The following is a 17,956-nucleotide window of genomic DNA, read 5'->3' as shown; positions in this document are numbered from 1 at the left end:
TTCAAATCGGGCCCTGGGTCGAGGCAGGAAAGTTGTGTAAACAGATCGCAGCTCGCGTGCGAGCGAACACTGGGGGAGGAGGAAGGAGCAGAAACCGGACCCGCGACGAGGCATGTATATGCTCCTCAAGGTGGGGCTTAACCGCTGCAGAACATGAGGCAGCTCAGCTTGAATCAGTGAGATACTGATGTTTGCAGATCCACAATGACTCTGCATCTTTCCTTGAACCTTACTCCATTAATATGGGCCGGCTAATGATTGATTTTACAACTCTAGCAAATCGGGCTTAGGTCATAAACCGAGGGAAATGATTGACATCACATGTGCTACGCATCAATAAAGGAGAAGTTTGAGGCAGAAACCTTGTAAACTGGGTGAATAAGAAAGTGGTCTGTCAGTGTAAGAACAGCAGGGTTGAAGGAGCCTGTGAAAGAGAAGTCGTAAACTGTGGTGTTACGCTGAATCTACAGGGTCACTGAGGTGAGGGAACAAATCTGGAATCTGCCCAGTTGCATTCAGTGACGTTTTTAATTCGAATTTTTAAGTTGAGTGAGAGAAATTACTTTTGTTTAAAGGTCCCTTTCTCTCATACTGCAGTATTTTCCCTTTTTACATGCTGCAAATGTACGCATTGGAATGAGTATTCTTTTATCATTTTCAATATTTTCAATGAAGAAATTGACAAAACCAACAGACATAACTTTTTATTGTGTAGTGTAACAGTAAATTGCTTCACTGTTTCAAGCAACATAGAAGCAACTTGTCTCTGTAGTTGGTTTTACAAACTCGGTGCAAAGTGAAAGACAGTGTGTAAAAGTAAGATATAAAAAAAATAAAACATATAAAATACTCTCAGCCATTCTCACTCACGGGCCAATTCACACTTCCACTTTAACACATAGGAAAAGGCTATTATGTATTTACATTTGCTTAAGTAATGAAACCAAAGGTCATACTTGGGCTGCGCAGTTTTTTCAGTTGATGAGGCTTCGTGAAACAGTGTCCTAATATTCAGAGCCCACTAGACGGCGCTTTCTGCTCTAAAAATTCTGGATTTAAACAACCATTTTAGTGAAACCTCTCATCACTTTTTTAAAGTGACAGCGCCACCTACTGAGCTCTGAAAATGAGTTTCATGAAGCCTCATCACTAATAACCAGATCTTTTATGAAGAAATATATTATATATTTTAATAAAACAATGCACAAACTCACCACTTGAATGATTGAATTGATCTCATAAAGGAGGTCAGAGACTTAACTGAACAACTAAAAGTTAGTGAGTGTAAAATCCAAAAACAAGTTTCATGATGGAGGAAAAACATCAGGAATCTTAGGCTGAAGTATTATTTAAAAACTTTACTTTTAGGTTTGTCGTGTTTGCATCTTGCATTTAAAATGAAATGAGAAGACGGGTTGTCCTTTGAATCTGCAGCTCAGTCAGACATCTGCGTCCCGTCTTACTGTACAGCATGTTCCTAACAAAGCCTGCAGATGTAGCGTGGTGTTGCAACCTTCACTTTGACTGAAAAATCACTGGTTGCATAATAGGTGGTCCGACGGCAGAGCAGTGGAGCAGCATGTGCTTCCTGCAACTTGAGCTCCCGAACTAACACACCCACAAACTCTCACACAAGTTGAAAAGGAGGCTCTGGAAGTGGGAGAGAGGCAGTCTGAGAAGGAGCGAGGAGGAATGGGCAGCTGGGTGTGGTTTCAAGTGCTGGCTGGACTGTGCTGCCTCAGTCTGGGGCCTGTTCTTGGGGGGAAGGTCCTGGTCGTGCCGGTGGATGGAAGTCACTGGCTGAGCCTGAAGATTCTGGTCAAGGAGCTCCACCAAAGGGGACACGACATGGTGGTTTTGGTGCCTGAGACCAGCCTCCTGATCGGGCACTCTGAGAGCTACAGAACCATTGTCTGGAAAGTGCCCTACACCAAAGAAGATCTGGATCAGAGCTTTGATTCTCTCAGAAACTCTCTATTTCTCAAACCGCCAGGTATCACTGATCTATTCGTCAACGTCCAGCGTTTGGTCAATTTTACAAAAACACAGGCGAGAGGTTGTGAGACTCTCCTACACGACCAAGCGATGATGGCTGAATTACAAGCGGAGGGATTTGATGCTGTTCTCACAGACCCATTTCTTCCATGTGGATCCATCCTGGCACGAGCCTTTTCCATCCCTGCTGTGTATTTCCTGCGAGGACTTCCATGTGGCATCGATTTGAAAGCAAACCAGTGCCCGGCTCCTCTCTCATACGTTCCTCTGGACTTCACTGGCAACACAGACGTCATGACCTTCCCGCAGAGGCTCCTCAACGTCGCTATGTTCGCAGTGGAGTCCTACGTCTGCCATTTGTGTTACGACCACTTTGGGGAGCTGGCGTCACGCTATTTTGGAGAGAGTATGTCCTACAAGGATCTGTTGAGCCATGGTGCCATCTGGCTTCTCAGATATGACTTTGCACTCGAGTGGCCCAGACCAATCATGCCCAACATGGTTTTCATTGGAGGCATCAACTGTGTGAAGAAAAATCCTCTACCTGCCGTGAGTATAGAGTTGGAGCCGCTGCCACATCAGGATCCTGCGGAAGAGGATTAGGGCCAGTGAAGAAAAACAAATAGCACAATTCTGACTTAAATCTCAGAATTCTGACTTTAAAGTGACTTTTTGTTCTCGGATTTCTGTCTTTAAAGAGAGAATTCTGCCTTTGAAGTTTTAACTTTAATCTCAAAATTCTCACTTTGTGACTTTGAGCAATGAATTGTGGGACGTGAATAGTCAGACTGCTGTTTAAAGTCAGATATCTGAGAGAAAAAAGTCGGAATTCTCACTTTAAAGTCAGAATTCTGAGAAAAAAGTCAGAATTCTTACTTTAAAGTCAGAATTCTGAGGAAAAAAAAGTCAGAATTTTCACTTTAAAGTCAGAATTCTGAGAAAAAAATTAGAATTCTTACTTCAAAGTCAGACTTCTGAGAAAAAAAAAGTCAGAATTCTGAGAAAATAAAGTCAGAATTCTGCCAATTATTATTTATTTTTCTTCACTGGCCATAATCCTCTTCCATATAATCCAGTCAATGCTTTAAAAATATGCATTATATTTTATTCATGATCAAGTAAAACGGCTCTTATACGCCTGGCAATGTCATCTTGAAGTGGCATGTTTGATATGTGTGGTATTTAGTTAGTAGCTTTGTTGATTTCAAATGATGCTCTGCGTGTTGGTTTTGATTTCTCATTCATTCGGTGCTGTAAACCTGAAGTCTCCATCCATCAAGGAAGCAGACCTTAAGCTCACATTTGCTTCTACGTCACGCTCCCTGCAGGATTTGCAGGAGTTTGTCGACGGCTCCGGGGACGACGGCTTCATCGTGTTCACCCTGGGCTCCATGGTGTCAAACATGCCTGCAGATAAAGCCAAACACTTCTTCGACGCCTTCAGTCGAATTCCACAAAGGGTAACTCTCCAATCTTATCAGTGACTTATTCACTCAACGTCGATCTTGATGTGGTTTTCCGTGCTCCACACAAAGACGTGGAACGCGTGACATGCAGAGCTGTAATCAGGTCAGAGTGAAGACTTTGTAACCAGCACAAACAAGCACTCAGGCATGTATTACTTATTTACAGCTCAGGTTGCAAGCCGTCTGGTGAATGTCAAACATCTAGTAACGTTTTAGATGGTGATGAGGCTTCATGAAACGGTGTCCTCTTTTTCAGAGGTCAGTTCGGTTTGAAAATGATCATTGAAATAGTTGTTTAAATCCAAAGACTTTAGAGCGCCATCTAAGTTAGCTCTGAAAATGAGGACACTGTTTCATGAAGCCTCGCCAGCCCTTCACTCATCATAAACATTGTCAACAGACAAACAAGTCTTTTCGTGGGGCATTCTTTGTCTCCCAAATGGCTTATAGATGAGGGGTGGGCCATTGGATTTACCAGATTATACACCGTGTGATGGCTGTCAAGCTACACAACAAAAGAAGAAAGTGTCTCAAAATAAACTAAATTACTATAAAATAAGAAAAAAAATAGGAAAACAATTGATTGAATTACATTATGTTCTTATAAATAGTTCCATGTTTATTTTATAAAAAAAATTCTGAAGATACACCATGAATATTGGAAGATTTTTCTAAGTGGTGAATACAAGTGGTGTGCTGATGAGGCTTCATGAAACAGTGTCATCATTTTCAGAGCTAAGTAGGTGGCGCTGTCACTTTAAAAAACGAGTCAGGTTTCACTGAAATGATTGTTCCAATCCAGAAATTTTGCAGCCAAGTGTGCCATCTAGTGGGCTCTGAAAGTTAGGACACTGTTTCATGAAGCCTCATCGGCCCACCGCTAGGTCAAAGCATGTATGACAAGTGTTTTCCTCGCATTTGACTGATATATTTTCACTAAAATTGAACCTTGTGCTTTAAGGTCATTTGGCGATTCACCGGAGAGGCACCCAAGAATGTCTCAAAGAATGTCAGACTGATGAAGTGGATACCTCAAAATGATCTGCTTGGTATGTTTTTTTTTCATGATCAACTGAATCACCCCGTACAAAATATTAGTTTACAAAGTTCGGTTGGCCTAAATTGTTTACTCTTCTTCAGCGCACCCCAAGGCCAAAGTCTTCATCACACATGGAGGAACCCACGGTATCTACGAGGGCGTCTGCAACGCTGTCCCCATGCTCATGTTCCCACTTTTCGGGGACCAAGGTGACAATGTCCATAAACTGGTGATTCGGGGCGTCGCGGAGAAACTCAGTATATTCGACGTGAACGGCGACTCAATGGCGGCCGCACTGAAAAAACTCATCTACGATCAAAGGTAGGATTTTGCAGTTTAGATTGTGAGGATGCAAAAGTTCAACTCGAGGTCATGCTGACATACATACGTATGCTGTGAAAAAAAAAACACACGAGAAGATAAAGCGGCACCGCGGTTGGCGCATGTGTCCTGTTCTATAAGACTTCCGCTTCGAAAGAAGCTTTCCAGACAACGTTGAACTCATATGAGATAAAGCACCTTATCTTCAAGATAAATTCTGTGGAAGTGAGAAAGTGACCAAACATGAGTTATCGTTTAAATCATTTAGTTTCCAGCTGTGCTCATCTCTCACCTTCATATGGCCTCAGAGTTATCGCATATTTGAGCGAAATTCAGCTGGTTGCGTCTGTTTCAGGAACCCACGTGTGGGTTGACCTCACCATGCTGCTACTTCCCTTGACTCTTTCGCTCTGACTCATTATTATTCCACTTGTTTTTTTTTTCCTCTCTGGCTGCTGCATAATAATTATTTTAGTTACAACTTGTTTGCTAGTTTACTCTTGTTGAGAAAGGAGTGATCTAAGTGTTGCATTTGTTTTCGTTGCGTTCACATGGTACAGGCTATTTATTTTATTATTGCGACCCATGAGAGAGGCAAAGAACCTCTGAGGAGAAAGCAGACAAAAGGAAGATCTTATGCTCTTTGATGTCGTGATTGTAAAATATCAAATAAAAAAGGTTCGGATCTTTTTAACCGTCAAACCCGAAATGTAGGTTTATTTACAAGTCTTTTTTAATAGGTCGTCATTAAACTATTCACCTACTTTTTAGCTCTGACGCAACTGGAATTTGGCTTTGAAATCCTCTTGTGCTTTTCAAGCTGTGACAAGTCGATCTGTTCCGTGTGACAACACTTCATCCCTGAATTAAAATTGTATCCTGTTTAATTATAGTTATTTAATTGGAATTAAAATTGTATTTCATCTTCATTATTTCATGTAGAGAAAAACCTGTCAATTATTTTCGTGGACATGGTTGAAGAGGCTGAAGTGGGTGCTGGTGTAGGACTTGGACAACAAGCAGTTACAGAAGATTTCCTGTGGCATTCCTGAAATAAGCCTGCAAACACTTACTGTTGCGCGCTGTTTGCTTCTCGGCCACAAGAGCTTCTGAATTAGCCGGAGATTAGGTGTCTGCCTGCCATTCCAGACCTTCTAATCGCCCTGTTTAATGTGTGAAGTCTCACCCGATGCACAAATATTTAGCCAATGCCATGGTTGCTTGAAAAAAAAATGGAAAAAAAACTGCAAAAGTTTGGTGCTGAATGAATACATGAATGAAACGAAGTGTGTTATTTATATATAACAAAATATTGTTTATTTTGCATCCGTTTGACAATCGCACAATAAATCACAATGGTGTCTATATTCAAGTTTGTATATCACCTTATTGAAACTAAAGCTCTTTTATAAAAATATTTGTTTAAGAATTTCAATGTTATAAGAATTTCAAGTACATTCAGAGTAGAGGAAACCCTGGCCATTGTGTAGTGAAAAACATCCCTGAACAAAAGCAAACAGAAGCTTTGGTTTGCTTTTGTTGAGGGATTCCTCCATGTTTGTTGTTGTTGTTATCATCCTAGCTGCCACGTGTCTTGTGTATCAGTGGGATCAGTGGACCAGTGGACCTGCACTTACAAAGGTTCCCTGTATATATATATATATATATATATATATATATATATATATATATATATATATATATATATATAAAGATTCATTGTAAGGACCTTAAAATGTGTACCTCTGCAATGAAACGTATAAAAAAACTGTTTCAATTGATGCATTTTATTTCAAGATGGTTATGAAAGATAAAATGGAAATGTATTTAAAAAATATATTTTCAATTTTCTTTCAATGTGTTTTGATGAACAAGAAAGAGACAGAAAGATGCCAAATGAGATGTTATATTATGTTGTCATATTAACTGTTGAACTATTTGTGGCTAATAAATATATATTTACTATATATATAAAATAGCTAGAAAAATTACTACATATCCGTTAGTTGGTGGTGGTGTCCAATTGGTGGTGTCCAGTTAGTAGTTTTAATCTGACCTCATAAAGGCCACAAAAACAGGACACATATGGACCCTGGGGCCACACTTTGCCCAGGTCTGGGATCCATCAAAACAAAATGGTGTTCTGTGTGCTTTATGTTGCAAAGCAGTAGGATACATGAAGTTCATTTTATTTATTTATTTCTTACCGTAAGGTAATAATAATCTGTGTTAATAATAATAATAATCGTGTTCTCTCCTTAGTTACAAGGAGAAGATGGCAGAGCTTTCTGCTGTTCATCTGGATCGTCCAGTTCCCCCCCTGGAGCAGGCTGTGTTCTGGACCGAGTTCGTCATGAGACACAAAGGAGCGGAGCATTTACGGGTCTCGGCTCATGACCTCAACTGGATCCAGTACCACAGCCTGGACGTCATGGGCTTCATCTTGTTGGTCATTGTGACTGTCTTGTTCTTGACCCTCAAATGCTGCTTGTTCCTTGGCCGCAAGTGTTGTGGAAGAGCGACAGCAAAGAGAAAATCCGAGTGATTTCTTTTCTTTTTTTAAAAAAGTAAAACACTGTAACTATTTCACTGTGAATGTGTCTGTGTCTGAGATTCCTCCAGAAAGGCGAGTTCGATTGTGCAACGTTGATTAAAACTGTTTTCTTGTCCATTGTGTTTTTAAAGAAAATTAACAGAGCGATGAGATTGTTATTGACGCAGGTGCCATCGCATTAATATCATCAACTGTGTACTTCTAATTTCACATTTGAAATCTGTCATTTGCATTTCATTGATATAAAAACGTCGCCGTCTACTCAATATATGTTTTTACTCTCTGTTTCAATGGGTCCAAGTGTAAATTCATCCAGGATTTATTATAGAAATCAGATTTGTTGCTAAAGAAAAAGCCATTTTCAACCAATAAAAATATAAGAAAATCTACCTTTGTAGTTCAAGAATTCCACATGTACCTTTTTTCCCTCAAAGTATGAGGATAGGCCCAAGCTTTCACCAACAAGTACAAGGTATAAGCAGCTCTAGTATTAATGCCAGTATTAGACTGTTTGGTATTTTTGCAGAAAAATGTGAGGGCGTTGCTGCTGACTGCAAGATCGTCCTCACGATAAGTTTAAGAGGATTTGAAGCCATGGAGATTCCCCTGTTGAGATGTTGACGTTGTGTGGACGACGATATAAACCCTGCAGAATTTGACTGAAAGCAACCATGAAGCAAGTTTGTCGCCTCTTGTTCGCCCTTCAACTGATCTCCGTCGCCGGTGAGTTGCTGAAGCTATGTGATGGTAAAGAAAGCATTGCCTTTCCAATGAAATAGGAGCCACAGGGGCCAAAATAATTGGTGGACGGGTCCCAAGGCCTCACTCACCGTACATGGCCTCAACATCTGTGTGGAGGGCTTTTAATTCGTGACAACTTCCTCCTCACTGCAGCCCAACTGTCAGAAGTGCAGGTAACTTTATATATTCTTCCTTCCGGTCAATAATTTCATATTTTTTAATCTCCTTTTTATTCAATATCATTTTCATACACCTCTTTACTGTCATGAATCATTTACATTTTATTTCAGTTTAGTTCAATATCCACCCCTTTATTTCCCTTATTCTTTAGAGAAATAAAATAGTGTTGTATTGAATCATCCCCATTTTAAACAAGTCAATATTGATACAATGAAATGAACTTTTCATCGCTGAAAATAGAACCTGTCATTTTCATCTCTTGCTGTAATCAAATACAGAATAATGTGAGTGGCAGTGCTGCTTCCTGCAAAGAAGATGCAGCCACCGCTCCGCTGAGTTTAAACCACAGTTTCGTCTCTTGTGGTTTGACAGTTGACTTCTTAGCAGATTCCGTTGAAAGCAGACGAAACATGAAGCAGGTTTGCCGTCTCTTGTTCGCCCTTCAACTGATCTCCGTCGCCGGTGAGTGAGCTAAAACAATGTGATCGTTGGAAAAAAAAGCTGCTTGTTAATTTAAAAATCCTTGTATAGGAGCCACAGGGGCCAAAATAATTGGTGGACGGGTCTCAAGGCCTCACTCGCGACCGTACATGGCCTCAGTGCAGCGCGATGGACAACATCTGTGTGGAGGGGTTCTAATCCGTGACAACTTTGTCCTCACTGCAGCCCATTGCTCTAAGAACAGGTCACTTAAATATCTAGAGCACACATTTATTGACACGTGACTTTTCTCTTTGCACTTTGATCTGTTCTTTCTTTCCATGATGCCAGTCCTACCATGGTGGTACTTGGAGCACATAACCTCAGTCGTGCAGAGCAAAGCCAGCAGAGGATCAAAGTGCAGAAGTCCTATCCACACAAACATTACAAACAGGGGTACGACTATGACATCATGCTGCTCAAGGTAACAGCCTTTCACCACAGAGCTGAATAGGATGTGGACTGTACTCCTCAGCTCAAGTTGTGTCTTGTGGTATAGTGAACAAACTGTTTTTTCTTCATTTGTGTTGGGTGGAAATGATGGGTTCATTCTCAAGTCTAACTCATTGTCTGTGTGATATGGGTTTATATTGCAACTAAAATGTAAAAAAAACACAGACAAAGAGCAGTCTGTGTTCCGTGTGACAGGGCTGGTCCATTGGTTAAACACTTGAAACTAGTGATGGGCTGATGAGGCTTCATGAAACAGTATCCTCAATTTTCAGAGGCCACTAGGTGGCACTCTCGCCTTTGACAAATCATGAGAGGTCTCATTGAAATGTTTGTTCAAATCCAGAGATTTTAGAGCAGTGTGTGTCATCTAGTGGGCTCTGAAAATGAGGACAGTTTCATGAAGCCTCATGAGACCATCAGGAAGTGATCGAATGAAGAGCACATATGAGAGATGACACACACTGACACACACACACACACACACACGTTTCTATCTCTACCTTTATGAGGACCACGGATTGTCATAACCCTTTCCCCAGCCTCTCACCCTTAACCTAACCATCCAAAACAAATGGCTAACAGTAACCAGGACTCTGAACTAAGCTTACACCCAATTATAATGGCCCACTTACTTCATCCTCAAATTGAGGCTTAACCTCATGGTGTCCAGCCGAATGCCTCCACAAAGTCATGCGGTCCCCACAAGGATAGTGTTTTGTTGATAATCGGTCCCCACAAATAAACACACACACACAGATAGGACGCATCCAGACTATAATTAACAAGCGATTTCCACAGGGCTGGTTTATTGCTCCCTTCAAAGTCGACCTGTGCAAAGCGCCGCCTAGGGGCCACATGAGGTCAGAAATATGTGCATTTTTCTTTCCAATATTTTTTTTAATAAAAATTTTAATTCTTTTTTTTAAAGAAGTATAAATAGAAAAACGATTAACAATACCAATTCCACCAATGACATTCGACAACATTTGAATTAGCTTTACTTCTGTACTTGAAGAAGACTTTTTATTTTTTGGAATTTAATGCGCTTGTCGTTCCTGAGAGCAACTAACACGCATATTTTACCTTCAACTAACTCACGTACTTTGAGCAAGGCATGCCTTTCACCATGTTTTTTTGTACTGTCCCAGTACAGTCCCTCAAAATTAAGTGACCAAAAAAAAAAAAAAAAAACATGTTGCCATAGATATTCACTGCATAATTGAGAAACAATACCATGTATTTAGTATTTTTTTCTTGCAGTTTTTATATAAAATATATAAAAAGATATATACCTAAAATATAATAAACAAATAATACATAATAACATAATAAAAAATATGGTAAAATCATCATTTTAAATTGTTTACGTTCACCGTTTCAAGCATTTGATCATTTTTACATTATTTTGTCCCTATACTTCAGTTTTTTGGTTTGACAGTCCATCACAACAGCGGCCCCTCTGTAAAGTCAACTGCGTTAGATGCTCATAGTGCAGCAGGCATCATGTGATGTTGTCCAACTGCGGGATAGGTTGCGAGTTACAAACTGAAACAGGCGCAGGAAATGCGTCAGCACTCTTAAATCCGCAGGTTTCCGGCGTACAGCCACGGGACAGTGCTTTCCTACACACTTTAATAGATGAGGCCTCAGATCAGTGGATAAACTGCAGTCTTGCAGTGAAGCTGCATGAAGCCACTGTTCAGGCCTTCAGCCTCGGATCATCAAAACAAAGCTGATTGTACAATCCACCGACATCACTTCTTATTACACCAATTGACACTTTCCGATATTAAACTGAGAAATGTTTTGAACTGTTCTCCCTGACAGTTGAAAACTAAAGCCAAGCTGAACAAATACACCAAGACCATGAAACTCCCGGACGGAGCTCCAGTGAAAATCGATTGCACGGTGGCTGGCTGGGGCAAAACCGGTGCTGAAGAACCTCCGTCCAAAGTGCTGAAGGAGACGGAAGAAGTTCTCCAGTCGAGCAAGACGTGCAAAAAGCTGTGGCAAAACCACTTCTACGCTCAGCACATGGTGTGCACCAAGAGCAAAGCTAATGAAGGAGTCTACCAGGTAAACACACAGTGTGTTTTATTCAACAAGAAACATGGAAACACCCCATATGCTGTTCCATTTTCAGGGTGACTCTGGAGGGCCGCTGCTCTGCGGCCACAAGCTGATAGGGATCACATCATTCACGTCTAATATAGTCACCCATCCAGGCTACCCTCACGTCTTCACCAATGTCCCCTTCTTCGTCCCGTGGATCAAGAGTGTGACGAACAGTCCTCACTCATCGGACTGAATGCGACGCTCGGGAATGAATAGAAGAAAAAGGTGTTGGAGACGTCACTGTGATTCCAAGACCAGGAACACGGAGGGTCAGTCGTAGTGCAAGCTTTTAAAGTTAAATCGCTTCCTGTCTGTGAAGCCAGTCATCTGAAATGACACGAACAACACGGTAGACAATGAAATCTCTCTACATCACATGGTGGTCACTGGATCGATGCTTATGAGATTGTTGCGCTAGCTCGCTAATAGCAATAAACGCAATTCAGCCGCACCTGACTTGGATCTCTTGTGAAGTATCTCTTCTCTATCACCTGTTGGAAGACAAAACATCCAGTTACCTTCCTTTCATTGAATAGACGTCTGAAACAACAAGTGGAAAATGGTCATTTATTTTTTTGCCTTGTCAAAGAACCTGCTGAGCTTCACCGCGTTTGATGTCCCTGCGGCAAGGTATCGTGGATTGGTGCAATCCTGCACAGACACAAAACACATGTTCAAACATTCTATCAGACCAGACTCAGTCTACTGCGACCCTGCGCTCGCGTTAATCCGGCCGTCGCACAGTCATGTTCCATGTGTTATTAACAGTTTGCACTCAAACTGAAACATTTCAGGGTTTTTTTTTTCGATTAAATATAATTTTTGGGGACTTCTGTACAATTAAACTCATTTAAAGCCGTAGCAATTTATGAAAACATTTCAGATTGTTATTCTTCCAGTTATTCAATGTGAAACTGGTAAATTAAGTATTGAATTATTTTTATTGCATTATATTATATTAACCTTTTTATAATTTATTCACCCTCATATTTATTTATGTTAAAAAAGAGGTTAAAACATATTTCCTTTTTAATATATTTACCTTCCTTTCATAATGAAGAATATGTTGGGGATGTTATTATTATCATTTTTATAGTTATGAATAATTATTATTATTATAAGAATGTTTTTTATTATTTCCCTCCAGTGAATTGACATATTGGAAATGCATACATAAGACATAATATAATCGATTTTCATGCCATTTTTATTTTCAATAGTTACATGACTAATACTCTTTGCCCTTACTGAAATAAATAAACATTAAATTGAATACTACCATAGTAATCATACTAGTATTAATTATTATTAGTAATAATAATAATAATAATAACAATAATAATAAAAGATGTAGTTGACTGCATGACCACTAGATGTCCTCAGAGATCTATCTATACTTATTATTCCTACCGTCAAACAAACGCCTGATGATGAAAATCCATCGTCTTAAGTGATGGTTTCTCAGAAGTTTATTTGATATGTTTATAGTATCTTTTAATAGATCTCCTTGGACTCATTCAGTGTCCAACTGCGATTGATTGTTACTATGGTTTCAAACACAGTCGATACTGACACACTGAAAGAGCTGGAACTTACAAGGTTGATCTCTTCTGCATTGAAATCCTCAGACAAGAAGGCGGTTCGAGTGAGGACTTCGGTGCGTTTGGTCTCTGGAATTTGGTCGAACTTGGTGCCAATAAGAAGCAAAGGGACTGGGTTCTCTGCAAACTGTTCTCTGTCATAGTCACTGCTGAAGGAAACACAGAATTCCACGGGTTCGACAGCTGCGTTTTCAACGAGAAACTGCGCCTGAGGAGTTAACTTACCCATTGGAGACGATAACACCTGTGGGTGAGGAGTCTTTGTTCAAGGCTTCTAGAGACCACCGGTAGAGATTTTGGGAGGACTTCTTATTTGTCAAATCATGAACCAGAATTATCCCTGGAAAAAAATAATAACAATGAAAATCCAGAAAAAAAAGATCAGTAAGGAAAACACTGAATGTACTGTACCATTTACAGAGTTGTAAAAAACAGCTCTGGTGCTTTTCACACTGCTGGCACTGCCGACTGATCCTCCAACATCCCATAGTTCAATGTAATATGTCTTCTCCTCTGGAGTTCCCTCCTTATAGTCCTGAACCTAGAGATGGCAGCACAGTGTTGTTTTAACGTTTATTAGTGAATGATTTACAAACAGCCTTCGCCAACCTTGTACAATCAATGAATCATATCTCCTTGACTTGTCAACGTTTGGCACCAAGATGTCAGTCAAAACTGTTCAATTTGATATACAGTGGTACCTCTGTTTTCGAATGTCCCAGAATTCGAACAAATCAGAGTTCGAAGAAAAATTTCGAGATTTTTTTGCTTCGGATTTCGAACGAAAATCCGGAACTCGAACGCGCCCGAAAAAGCCAGAAAAAACATAACGTGCGCGGACCGATCATCTGACCCACGAGGCGCTTTGTTATTGTGTATAACGCAGCCTCTGTATGCAGATGTGTCCCGTTAGCTATATTTACTGACTGTTTATTCTTCATATTGAGGTGTGAAACCTTTCCTGTCTCCGCACTGGACCATGGTAGAGTGTCACAGGGGAGGTGCTCGCTCTCCACACCTCCGAGGCTGGAGCGCTCACTCCAGGGTTTGATGTCCTGTTGTGGGCTGGAGCTGGGACAGGGACGAGGCGAGTCTGGGACAGAGCGTGACTTGGTTTATGACTTTGTCACAGCCAAACTGCACAGAAGCGCACATTCAGAGCTGGACACGCACCGGGCACCTCTTCACTTCTGGAGAGACGTCACTCACTCGGCAACCCCTCCCACATGCAGCGGCCACACACATAGAGGAACAGCGCACCTGCAGCAGACGCTCTACATTCACTCCTACAAAAGACTATTTTAAGGCTTGGAGCGCATTATTTCTTTTTCCATTCATTGTAATGGGAAAAATCTATTCAGATTTCAAACAAATCGCTTCTTGAACGGCTTGTGGTCGAGAACCGAGGCACCACTGTATTAATGAAAATACCAACGACAGTGTTAGTAATAACAACTGAGAGTCGGTGTAAAACAAGATATATCATGAGGTTGGCTGAAAGCGTTCACGTTTTTATGAAATCTTCTTACCCGAACATCTACAGAACAGCCGACAGTCCATGATGGATTTCCCAACACCTGGTTCTGACAGAGGAGGTGGACCAATGAGGATTTCCCCACTCCTGCAAAGTGAAACAGACGTGACACGAGCGGATCAGTAAAGCTCTACATGCTTGATGTATAGTACAGTATTCACATAACAAATACTGTACATATATATATAAAAATATGACAGTTGATACATGAGTATTTACATGGCACGTACAGGAATGACTAACCAAAATTCCAACGTGATAGCGCATTCCGTGTATTCAAAAATAACGACTAAAACTCGACTTAAAAACGCTCTCGTTTCTTACCTGAATCGCCTAAAACTAACACTTTAACTCTGTCTAAAGAAGCCATCGTTGCTTCCGCTGTTGTCCCGGAAGACGTGCGAAACAAAGCCCGCCCACTCCTCTATATCCGGCGACCTGATTCGTTCATGACGTGACGTCAGCTATGATCAGAGAACCATTGGTCACAAAGCGAAGCGGCTTCCGGTGTCTGACAAACACTTAGCCGCGATGCTAACAACATGAGAAGCTCATGCTGCGTTAGTTGACGTTGTTCTGCTATCTTTCCGCAGATTTATCGTCGCAATAGTTTAATATACACCTTTCCTTCATATCGCTGACTAGGAATATACTTAGCTGTTCTTGTATTGCGTTCATTATACGGGGATAAGGTAAGGTAGCCTGCCGTGGTGAGACAAAAGTCTGAGAAGTTTTGTTCATAGCAGTTAATATAATAGATGATTTGATGGCTGTCAACATTTAATTATTTTTAACTTACATTTATTAATGAACCGTAAGATGTGTTAAGACCAATTCACGAGAATATTCGAGAGTATAGCATTGTTTGAAACTGTATTTAGTATTTTATCTTGGTAATACTGCATACCAGCAGTATATTTTCAAGCATTACATGGTCAACAACATCTGTGTAAACTACATTCGTGTTCTAAACTTTCCACTGTAGCTTTTGTTTTCTTGTGACGGTGATGTTTTTACATATATTGTTTTGGCTGCAGGATGATTGAGCCTGAGCTCCTCACCGAGGTCCCGGCGGCGCTCAAGCGACTCGCCAAGCAGGTGGTCAGGGGGTTCTACGGAATCGAACACGCTCTGGCCTTGGATGTCCTCATTCGCAACCCCTGCGTCCGAGAAGAGGACATGCTGGAGCTGCTCAAGTTTGACCGCAAACAGCTGCGCTCAGTCCTCAACACGCTCAAAGCCGACAAGTTTGTCAAGTGTCGCATGCGAGTGGAGACCGCCCCCGATGGCAAAACCACACGTCACAACTACTATTTCATCAACTACAGGTCAGCGTTTGGTCTTTTTTTTCATTGAAAAAGTATGCTCTTCTTATATGTTATATCATTGTCAAACCTGCAGGGTCCTGGTCAATGTGGTGAAGTACAAATTGGACCACATGCGGAGGCGCATTGAGACAGATGAGCGGGACTCCACGAACCGCGCCTCCTTCCGGTGCCCCTGCTGCTTTTCCACCTTCACTGATCTTGAGGCAAACCAACTGTTTGACTTTATGACAGGTAAAAAAAACTGTCCCCTTGTTTGTTTGCTTAAACGCATCAATGTCAAATTTGTTCTCACATGCACCAGTTACTCTGAGATAAAATCTTTCTGCATATTTCACTTGAATTTGCCGACCATTTTTGAGGGGACTTTGCCTGCAGGTAAATTTCGCTGCACCTTCTGTCAGACTGAGGTAGAGGAGGATGAATCTGTGTGTCCTGAAGCGAGGACGCCGGTGGCCCGATTCAATGAGCAAATTGAACCAATCTATGCTCTGCTGCGTGAAACAGAGGACGTCAACTTATCCCATGACCTTCTTGAGCCAGAGCCATCGGAGATCCCGGCTCTCAAACAAAGGTCAGTTCCCACAATTGTTCACAATACTTTACGTTTCAGCTGTGACATGTTTTGGGCGATTCAGTTATTGTCCACCATCTAAAGTGACTCTTCTTTCAGCCGCGATCGTGCTGCCGCGTCTGCAGTCAATGCGTCCGGTCAACACCGCGAAGTTTGGTCCAACAAAGGTTCCTATGCCGACCTGTACACCCAAAATGTTGTCATCAACATGGAGGAGCAAGATGAGCAACAAAAGCGGGCCTCTGAGGGCAAAGAGGCGAAGGAGAGGCCGGTGTGGTTGACTCAGAGCACGGTGCCAGGGGCGTACACCGATTCTGAGAACAAGAACCGTAAGCTCCTGCCAAATTTGAAGTTGTTTCAAAGTGACTCATCTTTGACTTCAACTATTCATGACTTGAATTTGCTGCGACTCGTAGATGGGGATCTGGCATCAGGAGCGCAAGATGGAGCAAGTGGCCGGGGAAGCGGTCAGGCAGATGAAAATGAGGAGGTCATGCGTGCGCTGCTCATCCACGAGAAGAGGAGTGTGGCAGCGGCAGGGGGAGCTGCAGGTGGAGCCGCAGCCCGCGGGCTCGCTTCCGCCGCCGCTAATGCCAGTGACTCAGACAGCGACACCAGCGAATCAGATGACGAGTCTCCCTCCGCCCCTCCCGCTCGTACGGCTTCTCAGCTGAAGCAGGCGGAGGAGGACGACGACGACGATGAGTTTGAGGAAGTGGGTGATGAGCCCATGGTGATGGTGGGAGGTCGGCAGTATTCGTACCGAGAAGTCAGCCAACGGCCCGAACTAGTCAAGCAGATGACCCCGCAGGAGACGGAAGCCTACATTGAAATGGGACAAACGCTCTTCCAGGACATGTATTTCTAAATGTTGTCTATTTTTTTTCAGCTTTGTATGAAGCGACTCCTTTCATTTCACATAACATTTGCTCACAAAATAAAAGGCAACATACTGAAACTGGCCGGTAATAGTGACTGAAAAGTGTTGAAGGGGTCCTATTGTTGAACATGCCTTCTTCAGCTACTGAAGAAGCTTCACGTCAAAATGAGATATTCAGTGTTTGCATTTTCATAATTACAGCAAGTCAAAGTTTGCAAAATCGACGCCTCGCATAAAACACCGTGTTGACACTGCATGACCGACAAGAACTACAAACGTGGGGTGTGAGTCCCATCCAGTTGCAACCTCTGATCCCGAATAACATCCACTGTAGCAGCATTTAAAGCGGCACAAATGAGCCGGTTCATGGATTTGTAATACCCAAAATGGGCTCCAGAGGGCACTGTGGCGCAGCATGTCGACACTAGCGCGTTCATAACACATTCATCCAGCCGAGCAAATTTAAAGCTTTGTTTTGGATTCTCTCCAAAACTCACTTGCTAAACTCTGTGTGCGTTTAAACTTTGATTTTCAGTGTGTGAATGCACTCCTACCAGCGATCTTTGCTCCAGACAGTACAGCACTCCAGTATTTTTTCATGTGACATTTTAATATTTTTATGCAAACCTCAATTTTTCCACTTTATTTATGGCTAAAACGGTCTGTAGCCTCCATAAAACTGACTTTTGTTTGGCCGC

At 41.7% G+C, this 17,956-nt stretch overlaps 4 protein-coding genes across 7 annotated transcripts; 3 read left to right on the top strand and 1 right to left on the bottom strand.

Annotated features, from left to right (window-relative positions):
* The first annotated feature begins 1,596 nt into the window (after positions 1-1,596).
* Positions 1,597-7,490, top strand: LOC128765930 (UDP-glucuronosyltransferase-like). The gene is made up of 5 exons (XM_053877187.1): positions 1,597-2,544; positions 3,324-3,455; positions 4,423-4,510; positions 4,602-4,821; positions 7,084-7,490. Exons 1-5 carry the CDS (start codon positions 1,693-1,695, stop codon positions 7,364-7,366), a joined length of 1,575 nt encoding a protein of 524 aa, XP_053733162.1. The 5' UTR covers positions 1,597-1,692; the 3' UTR covers positions 7,367-7,490.
* A 308-nt stretch (positions 7,491-7,798) lies between these two features.
* LOC128765931 (mast cell protease 1-like) lies at positions 7,799-11,886 on the top strand. 3 transcript variants are annotated; one of them, XM_053877191.1, is made up of 6 exons: positions 7,799-8,289; positions 8,684-8,758; positions 8,828-8,981; positions 9,068-9,200; positions 11,057-11,305; positions 11,373-11,886. In XM_053877191.1, exons 2-6 carry the CDS (start codon positions 8,707-8,709, stop codon positions 11,535-11,537), a joined length of 753 nt encoding a protein of 250 aa, XP_053733166.1. In that variant the 5' UTR covers positions 7,799-8,289; positions 8,684-8,706; the 3' UTR covers positions 11,538-11,886. The 3 variants fall into 3 exon arrangements, with proteins under 3 accessions (XP_053733166.1, XP_053733165.1, XP_053733163.1); XM_053877190.1 differs by having other exon boundaries at positions 8,681-8,758; positions 11,373-11,885; XM_053877188.1 differs by having other exon boundaries at positions 8,669-8,758; positions 11,373-11,885.
* Positions 11,311-14,887, bottom strand: rabl3 (RAB, member of RAS oncogene family-like 3). 2 transcript variants are annotated; one of them, XM_053877193.1, is made up of 8 exons: positions 14,804-14,887; positions 14,475-14,566; positions 13,357-13,486; positions 13,171-13,285; positions 12,941-13,094; positions 11,937-11,995; positions 11,797-11,835; positions 11,311-11,671 (listed from the first exon to the last, which is right to left on the bottom strand). In XM_053877193.1, exons 1-7 carry the CDS (start codon positions 14,847-14,849, stop codon positions 11,832-11,834), a joined length of 600 nt encoding a protein of 199 aa, XP_053733168.1. In that variant the 5' UTR covers positions 14,850-14,887; the 3' UTR covers positions 11,311-11,671; positions 11,797-11,831. The 2 variants fall into 2 exon arrangements, with proteins under 2 accessions (XP_053733168.1, XP_053733167.1); XM_053877192.1 differs by having other exon boundaries at positions 11,316-11,671; positions 11,924-11,995.
* Positions 14,888-14,986: 99 nt separating this feature from the next.
* On the top strand, positions 14,987-17,321 carry gtf2e1 (general transcription factor IIE, polypeptide 1, alpha). The gene is made up of 6 exons (XM_053877435.1): positions 14,987-15,171; positions 15,517-15,807; positions 15,881-16,038; positions 16,183-16,378; positions 16,478-16,707; positions 16,795-17,321. The coding sequence occupies exons 2-6, from the start codon at positions 15,518-15,520 to the stop codon at positions 17,244-17,246; spliced, it is 1,326 nt and encodes a 441-aa protein (XP_053733410.1). The 5' UTR covers positions 14,987-15,171; position 15,517; the 3' UTR covers positions 17,247-17,321.
* Positions 17,322-17,956: the final 635 nt, after the last annotated feature.

The sequence above is a fragment of the Synchiropus splendidus genome, chromosome 10, assembly GCF_027744825.2.
Source record: "Synchiropus splendidus isolate RoL2022-P1 chromosome 10, RoL_Sspl_1.0, whole genome shotgun sequence".
Lineage (NCBI taxonomy): Eukaryota > Metazoa > Chordata > Actinopteri > Syngnathiformes > Callionymidae > Synchiropus > Synchiropus splendidus.
This window is presented reverse-complemented; position numbering and strand designations above follow the sequence as displayed.